The sequence below is a fragment of the Galeopterus variegatus genome, unplaced genomic scaffold, assembly GCF_000696425.1.
Source record: "Galeopterus variegatus unplaced genomic scaffold, G_variegatus-3.0.2 Scaffold140, whole genome shotgun sequence".
NCBI lineage: Eukaryota > Metazoa > Chordata > Mammalia > Dermoptera > Cynocephalidae > Galeopterus > Galeopterus variegatus.
In genome coordinates, this window is record NW_007726251.1 from 361,900 (window position 1) to 374,756 (window position 12,857).

A 12,857-nucleotide genomic window follows, 5' to 3' on the forward strand; every position below is an offset into this window, starting at 1 on the left:
TAGTGAAATAAACTTAAGCTATTTAAGGAGCATAGCTGGTTCATCTCAGCATGAAATGAACTTTTAGTTAATATGGAACTTAGTTCCCTGTTAGGTATGTTGGCTAGAGTCATCAGAAGCTAGTGAATCTTGATTCAGAGGAGGACGGCAGAACCACAGTAAATCTCCTAAATCAGGCTTGTAAAATACTGACTAGGTGTTTAATCCATCACTGAATAAATGAACTCCCCCCCACATTAAAAACAAATTCTCAACAGCCCCCCATCTGATTCTTCTTTGCCTTTTTTTTTTTTTTATTCCCTAGTTATGAGTCTTGTTTTATTGTATTCATTTTACCTCTCTGTAGGGTTAAGTGAAAACTGATCATACACCTTCATTGTTTGCTCTTTCCACAGCAAATTCGATGGAAGAACTAAGTGGCATTAGCTACCCAGAAGCTGCCCTCATTTCTTAAAGCCTGTCCTGCCTGTGAAAGTAGAGAGAGAGCTCTTCTTCTTTGGGAGAGTTACAGTATCACATTGCTTGGACCCATCATTAACAGGCAGTGCCTCCTACTCTTGGGACAGAAACGAGCACCTGGGCACAGATAGCTTCAGACTGATCTTCTGTCCAAGGGACATCATCTAAGGGCCAAGATCTAAAGCTCTGACTTATGAGAAAGATTCTCTCCACCTGGTGCTCATGTGAAGGTGGGAGTGATTTCTAGATTGGGCCCATTTTGGGTAAGATCTCTCTTGAGAAAAGTGACTGCTCCAGAAAGGAAGTCTCTAGACTAAGAGGCACAGTGTCATAGGGTCACCACTCCATTTTGCTCAGCTGATTATGATCTGGGACTTGGTGCTGGACATTGGCAGTTCTGTTCTGAATGAAGTCAGAACAGAACTAAAATGGTTATCTTCCAGGGGCCTTAGGAAGGGTGCCAGTGTTGCCCAGGACCTGCTGGAGACACAGTCATACCAAACTACACAGTGTCCTACACATTATGACAGACGTTGCCCAGATGTTGTGTTTCTTCAGCCATTATCCCTCTGTCCCAAAATGGCTCCTCTCTCACCTGCACACTTCAGTGACCTTGTTTTGGTAATGAGACCTTCCCCTTATCTTTTCCTGTACTTTTCCTATGTGAGAACCACAACTTTATAAGGAGCTGAGATTCAGCAGTGCTGGAGAACTCTTCCTTTATGCAAAAATCTCATTATTTCACCAGGAGCTTCTAGAAGTTTCACCTGGGCTAAACTCAGCATCATTGCTGTTAGGATATTCAGATGGAGGTTTTAATTTCATGCTTGGTTTTTGAGAGGTTATTCTGTAATGCTAGATTCTTGCCCTGTACCAATATTAGCCTCTCTTCTCTGTGACTGAACTAGGTTTTCCTGACATGCCTAGATTCCTAATAAAGCTGTTTCTTCCTTGGTGCCTTTTCTTCCCCTCCCAGTTTTGTGTGGAATGATGAAATAATTGCTCAATGTCTGGGACCAGCACAAGTCTGCCTCAGTGCCTGCATTCAGCAGCCTGTCAACACATGTCAGCTTATAGAGTAACAGTACTTATAGCAAAGCAGGGCCATGTGGTTAACAGAAAGAGCACTGAACTGGGAGACAGAAGACCTAACTTTTTTCTCTAGCTCTGCCACTAACAAGCTATGTGTTGTTGGGTCAGTCCTTTCTCAAGACTTATTATCTTCAGCTGTAAAATGAGATCATGATAATCTAACAGCTTGTAGCGTTTCATGCTGCTGTGACTGTGGGGTGGATGGAGTGGTAGGCAGAAAAAGAGAAGTGCTCACACAGAGGCACGCAGCATGCTTTAAGCAATGTGGTTCTCAACTGGAGGTAATTTTGCAGGGGACATTTGGCAGTGTCTGAAGATACTTTGTTGCCACATTAGGGAGTGCTACTGGCATCTAGTGTGTAGAGAGGCAGGGGATACTGCTGAACATCCTACAATGCACAGGACAGCCCCCCACACAAAGAATGACCTTGCCCAAAATGTTATTCTTGAGAAACCCTGCTTTAAGGGGATCAGACTGTCTCCTCCACTTTGCTGTCCTTTGCAATTCCAGGTGAACTCAAATTTAGTTCCTTTCTTGGTCATCCTTCTTGCTGTTGAAGAAATAGGAGTTTAATTGGCTAGATTGTGCCAAAGTTATTGGCTCATCTTCAAACAAACGGTAACTTTATTAACTAGTGTATCAGTTAGGGTTCATTCAGAGAAGCAGAACACACTAGGAGTATATATACATTATCTATCTAATCTGTATATGCAGTTTGTCACAGGGATTTGACCTTACTTAAGTATGGCAGCTAGATAAACAGTCTGTGTAAGGTTGTTGTCTTTATGTCTGGTGGCAGAGCTTGAAATCCAGTGGGCAGGCAGTGGGGAAGGGAAGATGGATATAAAATGAGGGAGAGCAGGGACAAGCTAGAACCCATGAGAACGGACTAAGATCTGTGTCAATTCTCACTGCCTCCAACCTTGAAGAAATGGATGTCCTGCAGGAGAAGCTGGTGGCCTTTGTCTTGGAGCTGAAAACCACCTGGCTCAGAAGAAAACAGCTGAAGGAGGACCCCAGGGAAGGTGTAGCAGTTACAGGCCTCACAACAACAAATTAGCCAGTAGATAAACAACATGTTGTACTACAAAAGCACCTGTACTGACCTTGCAAGCTGAAACAAACTGGTTGCTGTTTCATGTCCACCTTTCAGATCTTGCACAAAAATATTTCTTGTGGTCCAACCTAACCAGAAACATACCACGAAGGGAATTCTGGACAATGTAGTTCAGTCTAGCCAAGTTGACATATTACAGAGCAACAACTGAATCTTCACTTTTGAGAATACCTAAGTGAAGGATAGGCCTAGAATTCATATCTGCATTGATCATGCTAATAAAGGGAGGTTTTGAGTTCCTCTTTCCTTCAGGGCGGTAAACATCACTTGCCACACAAGGATGACCTACCCACTGTTTTGATGATTTGTGTTTCTTAGAGAACTTCCGTGCTCCTCACTTCAAGTACTGGAAACTTTGCTTTTAAAGAAATTGAGAGTGTGGTGTAACAGCCTTCCTATAAGAGGAATTAGAGTAGCCAGGCACAAAAGGTCATATTGTATGATGCCATTTATGTTCAATATCTAGAACAGGTAGATCTATGGAGACAAAAAAGCAGATTGGTGGTCCCAGGGGTTGGGGATAAGGAGGGATGGGGAGTAACTGCTTAATGTGTATGGGGTTTCCTTTGGGAAGTATAAGAATGTTTTGGAACTAGATAGAGGTAGTGGTTGAAGAACATTCTGAATGTACCACTGAGTTCAAGTTAAAATGGCTAATTTTATATTATGTGAATTTCACCTCAAATTTTTTTTTGAAAAGTTCGAAAGAGGATAGAGACTTTGAGTAGTTTTGAATTCTGATTTCAGTGTCACTGGTGCTATAAAATAGATCATTGATGTATTGAACACACAAAGGAGGGATTGGAAAAATAAGTAGTGCTGAGATCTTTGTGATATTCCAGTCTGCAAAAAAACTAGGAATCCAGAATCTTCTGTTGGGAAAGGAGGGCCTTATACTGCCGTGGTGTAGTACTCCTAGAAGTAGTGAAAGGAACTCGTGTCCTTGTGTTCAAGTCAGGAAAACCTCTAGGTGCGGCTGGCCCCTTTAAGACTCAAAGACAATCTGGTAGCTAAGGAGTCATAATGACAACTTTCTTGTGTAATTCTCCTTAGACACGTAATTCTTACCTTCCAGAAACAGAAGTACTCAGGAGAGCATATATCAGTTTGCTTGGTGAGAAATATACGTGGATGGGTTTATGTATCTCTGGGTTTATTTTCTAAAATTGAGATGTCCCTGCCCTAGACAGGGGACCAGTGATCACTTAGTTTGGGCTCTTTTCTATCCTATGGGGAACACAGTTTAGTGAAAGGGAAGAATTTCTCTGAAATATGGTCCTACGTGTTTAGTCCTATTTCTGAAACCTAGGAGGGAATGGAAGGGGGAAGGTTCTGGCCCAAGAACTCCTGTGAAACCCTGTAAATTCATCTGTTGAAAAAACAGCCTGTAATCTGTGTGGAGAAACATTACTTTGAGTTTCTGTTCAGTTTTTCTTTTTTTTTTTTCCTTTTTGTCTTTTTTACTGACCGGCAACGGGATTGCAACCCTCGGTGTTGCGCCCGCACCTCGCTCAGCCAGTGAGCGGGAACCGGTCTCCACATGGGATCTGAACCCTCGGCGGGAGTGCTGCCGCGCTCCCAAGCGACGCACTCTCCAGTGCGCCACCGGGCCGGCCCTCTGTTCAGTTTTTCATAAATCCAGTATTCATGGGCAGTCAATGATTAGGAATCCTCAAGTACCTACACACTTAAACAGAGAAGTGAATTCCACGTTCAGAATCTGGAAGGAGAGAGGTGCTGAAACCCAGCATCCTCCTGCATAGACCCCTCTTCTTCCAGGACAGGGAGCCAAATCGATTGGTATCTGTCACTGCAGGAGATGGTGGCTTGAAAATGGACATGCTAAAGGACCTTGAGTCCCTGCAGTTTGAACATGGGATTTCAGAGGAAGATCGTACCTGGCTGTATTTGCAGCACCGTTCTCGGGGACTGACAATCACGGCCTGTGCCCATGCAACCTTCTTCTGCAAACTATATTGTAATTTGAGGTAAGCTAGGTCTCCAAGTTGCTCAGGAAAATGAACAAGAATCTCACTGCTGAGAAACCAAATGACTTAAACTTTTTATATTGGAGGATAAGTTTGGCAGGAGGATTGTTCTCCTATTTAATTTCCAACCCACAGTCAAAATTACTCCTGGTCTGAAAGGACCAGGAAAATCCATACCAGGGTCCCCTGGCTGTGGTTATATAATAAAGCATGAATTAGTAGTGATTTCAGTAGGTGAACTGACTAAATGATCATCCATCCATCCATTCACGCACGCACTCACTCACTCACAGGGACCAACAACTTGTCCTCCACAGCTGCTAATCACTAGCCATTTCTTATATATTGGTTGCAAATGGGATTAATTCTTTCTTTTGGGGTGGTGCTAACAGTGGAATGCTCCCTTACAGGAAAGCTACCTGGGACTTTGCAGTCTCTATACCAGGGGACTTGGGGACTTGCTTGAACCAGAAATATTGATTTGCAGAGAAGCTCTCATTCCAGTCATGGTTTCTGATATCTTTCTATAACGTGGCTTCAGACACAAATAGACAGTTGTGAGTCAGGTAATTAAAATTAGGCTCCTGGATTCTGTAACTCCAGGTGACTCCTGGAGCATAAGTCACCACTTCATTCTACTTCTCAGTTTGTTTTTCTCTGAGAGTAGATTACTGGATGGTGAGGCCAGATCTGAATTGAACATGTTTATAAATATAGCATATACCCAAAGAGGCAGGGTGCTCAATGATCTTGCTGATTGGCTTACTAATTTAAGATACATAAACCTACTGATTATACCCAAGATGGCTAGTGAGAAACCAATATATGAAACTTCCAGGAGACATTTTATATTTGGAAGGGTCAGACACTGAGAGAAAATGCTCTCCTTTCAGCCAGAAGCGAAGCCTTAAATAAAATGTTGCTTATGTTGCTTATATGGAAACTCCAGAGCTTTACTCTAGTTTTTACAGAAATACAAAAAAAATTAAGTTCTCTTAAAACAAAAGTAATACCTAATGTATTCAGAGGTCAGACTTGTTAATCTTGGGCCAAGGAAACACTTTCAGAACTAACAGTAAGTGAATGGAAAGAGTGGTCTCATCCTTCACCCTCAATTTCTCAGGTCTGTTTTGCTTTTATAATCCATTTACTTACATAAATCATAACATTCTTAAAAAGCTAAGTTACCTGGTTTCCCAGGTCTGTGCAGAACTGAAATAGCAAACTAGGAAGAGTAGCTATATGGTAGGAGAAGGGTGCACTTGTCCTAATACCAATGAAAATTGACAGCCATCTGAGAATAATGTCAGCAAGATGGAGGAATAGGAAGCCCCAGGTTTCATAACCCCACAGAGACACTGGCTAAACAATAATATAAGGTCCAAAAAGCCTTTATGAAAACTTCAGAAACCAGTTAAGAAGTTGCAGTATCCCAGACAAATACATAGCCCTGAACAGCTGCATTGAAATGGGTAAGAAAAGCCATTACACAACCTGAGATAGCCCTTTCCTCAAGCCAGAACAACTCACTGTGATCAGGAGAATATGCCCAATTTGCAGCTTCTCGCTTGAAGGGAAAGAGAAAAGTGGATTGTATGTTCAACATTACAGCTTTTCAGGGGTAGCCTGAGGGATTGGTTTCCGTCTTGCATGACTTGGAGCACTGATGGGGAATCAATATACTTTGAATTAGAACAAAGTACAGCTCAGAAGCTGCAGCACCACAGATAATTGCCAGAGAGAACAAGAGATCATGAGCTTCTGCAAAAGAAAAAGGCAAACCTCTCAAAGTAAACTGAGAAGACACATAACCAGAAAAGGTTTGAGAGATCCATAGATTCTCTAGCTGGGCTGTTTGGTGACAGTCTTCCCCTGTACAAAGCTAGTCTGTAAAGATTTGGGGAGGTGGTGACTGTTTTTTCAAATGGCCAAATCCCAGCAAAAGATAACAAAGAATATGAATAAGCAAGGAAACAAGGCCCAAGTAAAAGAACAAAGTAAATCTCCAGAAACTAACTCTAGAGAAACAGATTTATAAGTTACCTAACAAAGAATTCAAAATAATGTTAAAGAAGCCCAATGAACTACAAGAGAATGTAGGTAAACAACTAAGTGAAACCAAGAAAATGATGCATGGACAAAATGAGAATATTGACAAAGAGAAACTATTACCCCCCCCCCCCCCCAAATTCTGGAGCTGAATAGCACAAAAACTGAGTTGAAAAAATTTACTAGAGGAGAGGTTCAACATCAGATTTGATGAAGCAGAAGAATCAGTGAATTTGAATACAGGTCATTTGAAATTAATAAGTCAGAAAAACAAAAGAAAAAAGAATGAAGAAAAGTGAAGAAAATCTAGTGGACTTGTGGGACACAATGAAGCAGCCCAATATACACATTATGGGAATCTCAGAAGGAGTAGAGAGAGAAAGGGGAAGACAGCCTATGTGAAGAAATAATGGCCAAAAACTTCCCAAATCTGAGAAAGAAAATGAACATCCAAATATAAGAAATTAAAAGGACTCCAAGTTAGATGAACCCAAAGAGCCCACACCGAGACATTACAATCCAACTATCAAAACTAAAAGACAAAGAATATTGAAAGCAGCAATAAAAAAGCAACTTGTCACATTTGAGGTAGTTTCCATACGATCATCAGCAGATTTCTCAGCAAAAACATTATAGGCCAGAAAGGAGTGAGGGAGTCATTTGATATATTCAAGGTGCCAAAAGAAAAAAACAAAACAAAACTGCCAAACGAGAATTCTATATCCAGCAAAACCGTCCTTCAGAAATCAAGGAGAAATACAGATCTTCCCAGATGATCAAAAGCTGTGAGTTCATCATCACTGTACCTGTCTTATAAGAAATGCTAAAGGGAGTCCTCAAGTTGAAACAAAAAGATATTAGACAGCAACATGAAAGTATACAAAAATATAAAGCTCTCGGTTAAAAGTAAATATATAGGTAAATACCAAAATCCTACAGTAATCTAATGGGTGGTGCACAAATAATTTTTAATTGTGGGATAGAATTTAAAGTAAAAGCATTATTATTTTTTTAATAACCATGACTATAAAACAATGTTAATGGATACACAATGTAAAAGGATGTAATTTGTGACATCAAACACAAAAAGCAGGAGTAGGGGAAGATGTAAAGGAGTAGAGCTTTTGTATGTGATTGAAGTTAAGCTGTTAGTTTAAAATGAGTTGTTATCACTATAAGATTTTTATATAATTCCCTTTGATAACCACAAAGAAAATACCTATAGGAGTTACACAAAAGAAAACGAGAAAGAAATCAAAGCATGTCATTACAAAAAATGAATAAAACACAAGAAAGGCAGCAACAGAGGAAAAGAGGAGAACAAAATAACTAGAAGACATACACAAAAAAATTAACGAAATGGCGATAGTAAGTCCTTCCCTATCAGTAATTACTTTAAATGTAAATGGATTGAACTCCCCAACCAAAAGACACAGAGTGGCTGAATGGATAAAAAACCAAAGTCCAACTTCTATGCTATCTACAAAGATTCACTTTAGATATAAGGACACATATCAGCTGAAAGCAAAAGGATAGAAAAAGATATTCCATGCAAATGATAACCAAAATAGAGCAGGAGTGACCATACTTGTATCAGAAAAAACAGAATTTAAGTCAAAAAACTCATGAGAGACAAAGAATGACATCATATAAAAAGATAATTACCAGGAAGATATAACAATTATAAATATATATGCACTTAACACCAGAACATTCAAATATATGAAGCAAATATTTACAGAATTATAGGTACACAATAATAGGAGATTTTAATATCCCACTTTCAATAATATACAGAGCATTAGAATAATAGAAGATCATTAAGGAAACAGATGACTTGAACAAACCAATAGACCAACTGGAAATGCAGAATGGTCCACCCAACACAGCAGAATACACATTTTTCTCAAGTTCACATGGAATATTCTCCAGGATAGATCACATGTTAGACCATAAAACAAGTCTTAAATTTAAGAAGATTGAAATCATATCAATGATCTTTTTTGACCACAATAGAATGAAACAAAATAAATAACAAAAGGAAAACTGGAAAGTTCACAAAGATGTGGAAATTAAACAACATATTCTTGACCAACCAATTGATCAAAGAAGAAATCACAAAGAAAATTAGAAAATATCCCAAGAAAAATAAAAATGAAAACACAATATACCAAAACTTAAGGGATTCAGCAAAGCAGTACTAAGAGGGAAGTTTATAGGGGTAAATGCCTACATTAAGAAAGAAAGATCTCAAGCCAACAACCTAACTTTATACCTCAAGGAACTACAAAAAACAATTCAACCCAAAGGAAGAAAATAATAAAGATTAGAGTAGAAATAAACAAAATAGAGACTAGAAAAATGATAGAAAAATCAATGAAACTAAAATCTAGTTTTTAAAAAAGATCATCATAATTGACAAACCCTTACCTAGACTAAGAAAAAAAGAATCAAATAACAAAAATCAGAAATGAAAGGGGAGACATTACAACCAATGCCACAGAAATAAAAAAGGATTATAAGAAACTACTATGAAGGGCCGGCCCCGTGGCTCACTCGGGAGAGTGCGGCACTAGTAGCGCCGAGGCCACGGGTTTGGATCCTATACAGGGATGGCCGGTGCGCTCACTGGCTGAGCGTGGTGCAGGGTTGCGATCCCCTTACTGGTCAAAAAAAAAAAAAAAAAAAAAAAAAAAAAAAAAAAAAGAAAGGAAAAGAAAAGAAAAACTACTATGAAAAATTATATAACAACAAATTGGATAACCTAAAAGAAATAGAAAAAATTCTTAGAAACATACAACCTACCAAGACTTAATCATGAGGAAATAGAAAAATTTAACAGATCTGTAACTAGTGAGATTACATCAGTAACCACAAAACTTCCCAGCAAAGAAAAGCCCAGGATCAGATGGCTTCACTGTAAAAGTCTACCTTACATTTAAAGAAGAATAAACACCAATCCTTTTTAAACTCTTCAAAAAATTGAAGAGGAGGGAACACTTCCAAACTCATTTTATGAGGACATCATTACATTGATACTAAAACTAGACAAAGGTTCTACAAGAAAACTATAGACTAATATTCCTGGTGAATGTTGATAAAAAAGTTCTCAGTAAAATGCTATCAAAGTGAATTCAACAGCAAAGCACATTAAAAGGATTATACACCATGACCAAGTGGGATTTACCCCTGAACACAAGGATGATTCAGCATACAAAATCAATTAATATAATACGCTACATTAACAGAATGAAGGACAAAACCCAACATTTTCATTTCAGTTGGTGCAGAAAAAGCATTTGACAAAATTCAACACCTTTTTATGATAAAAACACTCAACAAACAGGAAATAGAGGGAAATTACCTCAGTGTAATAAAGGTGACTATGGCCATACCACCCTCAACATGCCCAATATTGTCTGATCTCAGAAGCTAAGCAGTACTTGGATGGGAGACTGCCTGGGAACACCAGATGTGTTAGGCTTAGAATAAAAGAAAAAATAATAAAGTCCATATATGAAAAACCCACAGCTAACATCATACTCAATGGTAAAAAACTGAAAGCTTTTCCTCTAAAATCAGAAACAAGGCAAGGATGTCCATTCTCACCACTTCTATTCAATATAATACTGGGATTCTTAGCCAGAGATATTAGGCAAGAAAAAGAAATAAAAGACATCTAAATTGGAAAGGAAGAAGTAAAATGATCTCTGTCCACAGATGACATGATCTAATATGTAAAATACCCTAAAGATTCCACACACAAAAAATGTTAGAACTAGTAAACAAATTTAGCAAAGTTGCAGGATACAGAATCACACAAATTAGTTACATTTCTGTACACTAACAATGAACAATCTAGATAAGAAATTAAGAAAACAATTCCATTTACAATAGCATCAAATAGAATAAAATACTCAGTAATAAACTTAACCAAGGGGGTGAAATACCTGTACACTGAAAACTGCAAAACATTACTGAAAGAAATTAGGAAAGATACAAATGGAAAGACATTCCATGTTCATGGATTGGAAGACTTAATAGTGTTAAAATGTCCATATTACCCAAAGTGATCTACAGATTGAATGCAATCCTTATGAAAATCCCAATGGCATTTTTTGTAGAAATAGAAAAAAGCATCCAAAATCTTACATGGAATTTAAAAGGACCCAGAATAGCCAAAATAATCTTGAGAAAGAAAAACAAAGCTGGACGCCTTGCACTTCTTGATTTCAAACATATTACAAAGCCACAATAATCAAAACAGCATGGTACTGGCATACAGACAGACATAAGAGAGCAATGGAACAGAATTGAGAGCCTAGAAATAAAATCTTATGTATATGACCAAATGATTTTCAACAAGGCTGCTAAGGCTACACAATGGGGAAAGGATAGTCTCTTCAACAAATGTTGTTGGGAAAATTGTATATCCACATGGAAAAGAATGAGTTTGGATCTTCACATTACACCACATACAAACATTAACTCAAAATTAACAAGGCTTAAGACCTGAAAATATAAAAATCCTAGGTGTGATTTTTTTTTTTTTTTTAAAGATGACCAGTAAGGGGATCTTAACCCTTGACTTGGTGTTGTCAGCACCATATTCTGAAGTGAGCGAAATGGCCATCCCTATATGGGATCCGAACCCAAGGCCTTGGTGTTATCAGCACCACATTCTCCTGAGTGAGCCATGAGCCAGCCCACCTAGAAGGTTTTTTAGGGGGAAAGCTTCATGATGTTGGATTTAGCAATGGATAAGATGCCAAAAACAAGGCAACAGAAGCAAAAATAGACAAATGGGACTACATCAATCTTAAAAACTTCTGCCTAGCATAGGATGAAAAGGCAACCTGTGGAGTGTGAGAAAATATTTGCAAATCATATATCTGATAAGGGGTTGATATCCAGGATATATAGAGAACTTCTACAACTCAACGAGAGAAAAACAAATAATCCAATTTTTAAAATGAGACTTGAATAGACATTTCTTCAAAGAATATATAGAAATGGCCAATGGGTATATGATAAAATGCTTAGTGTCACTAATTATCAGGGCAATGCAAATCAAAGCCACAATGAGATATCACTCACACTTGTTATAATGGCCACTATAAAAAAAACCCAAACAAACAGAAATTTACAAGTGTTGGTGAGAACGTGGAGAAATTGGAATCCTTGTGCACTGTTGGTGAGAATATAAGATGGTGCAAAACAGTATGGAGTTTCCTCAAAATATTAAACACAGAATTGCCATATGATCCAGCAATCCCACTTCTGGGTATATATTCAAAAGAATTGAAAACAGGATCTCAAAGAGATATTTGCACACCTATATTCATTGCAGCATCATTCACAACAGCCAAGAGGTGGAAGCAACCTCAATGCCCAGTGGTGGATAAGTGGATAAAGAAATTGTGGTATATATTTTAAGCCTTAAAAAAGGAGGAAATCCTGTCAAATGCTACAATATGAATGAAGCTTGAGGACATTATGCTAAGTGAAATAAGCCAGTTACAAAAAGACAAATGCTGCATGATTCTAGTTATATGAATCCAAATGGGAAGAGGAGGTAGAATGGTAGTTGCCAGCAGCTGAGGGAGGGGGAAAGAGGAGTTGTTGTTCAACGAGTACAGAGTTTTAGATTTGCAAGATGAAAAAGCTCTAGAGATCTGTTGCACAACGATGTGCATATAAGTAACACTACTGTCCTATACGCTTAAAAACGGTTACAATGGTAAGCTTTATGTTTTTTTTTTAACACGATAAAAAAAATTGACAGCTCTCTGCCCAGAAAACAAATAAAAAGTGAAAGAACTGGCCCCAAATGTGTTATACATTACAGTATATGATGTATAGCAGTGGGTGCTCACAGTGATGGTCTCGGGTCAATGAAATGATGAAAAATTCAGACCTTGTGTTTAAGAAGGCAGGGAAACTGTTACAGGTAACAATGTAACCAAAAACTGTTCATTTAAAAATGTTTTAAACAAGTTTGGTCCCTTGAAAAGAGGTTTGCTTTGGGGGCTGGCTGGTTAGTTTAGTTGGCTAGAGCACAGCCTTGTAACACCAAGTTCACAGGTTCAGATCCCTGTACCAGCCACACACACACACAAAAAAAAAAAAAAAAAAAAAAAAAAAAAAAAAA

General features: G+C 38.3%; 2 protein-coding genes across 4 annotated transcripts in view; both read left to right on the forward strand.

The window, feature by feature from the left end:
• VIPAS39 (VPS33B interacting protein, apical-basolateral polarity regulator, spe-39 homolog) overlaps window positions 1–1,416 on the forward strand; it is a 28,374-nt gene extending 26,958 nt beyond the window's left edge. For all 3 annotated transcript variants that reach the window (XM_008590299.1, XM_008590316.1, XM_008590307.1), the window contains exon 20: window positions 396–1,416. In XM_008590299.1, the coding sequence (XP_008588521.1) occupies window positions 396–416 (21 nt within the window). In that variant the 3' untranslated portion in view covers window positions 417–1,416. The remainder of the gene's footprint in view (window positions 1–395) is intronic.
• A 3,010-nt stretch (window positions 1,417–4,426) lies between these two features.
• The window catches only part of NOXRED1 (NADP-dependent oxidoreductase domain containing 1), a 32,202-nt gene continuing 23,771 nt past the window's right edge, over window positions 4,427–12,857 (forward strand). Inside the window, exon 1 of the mRNA XM_008590326.1 lies at window positions 4,427–4,657. Coding sequence (XP_008588548.1) covers window positions 4,503–4,657 — 155 coding nt within the window. The 5' untranslated portion in view covers window positions 4,427–4,502. The remainder of the gene's footprint in view (window positions 4,658–12,857) is intronic.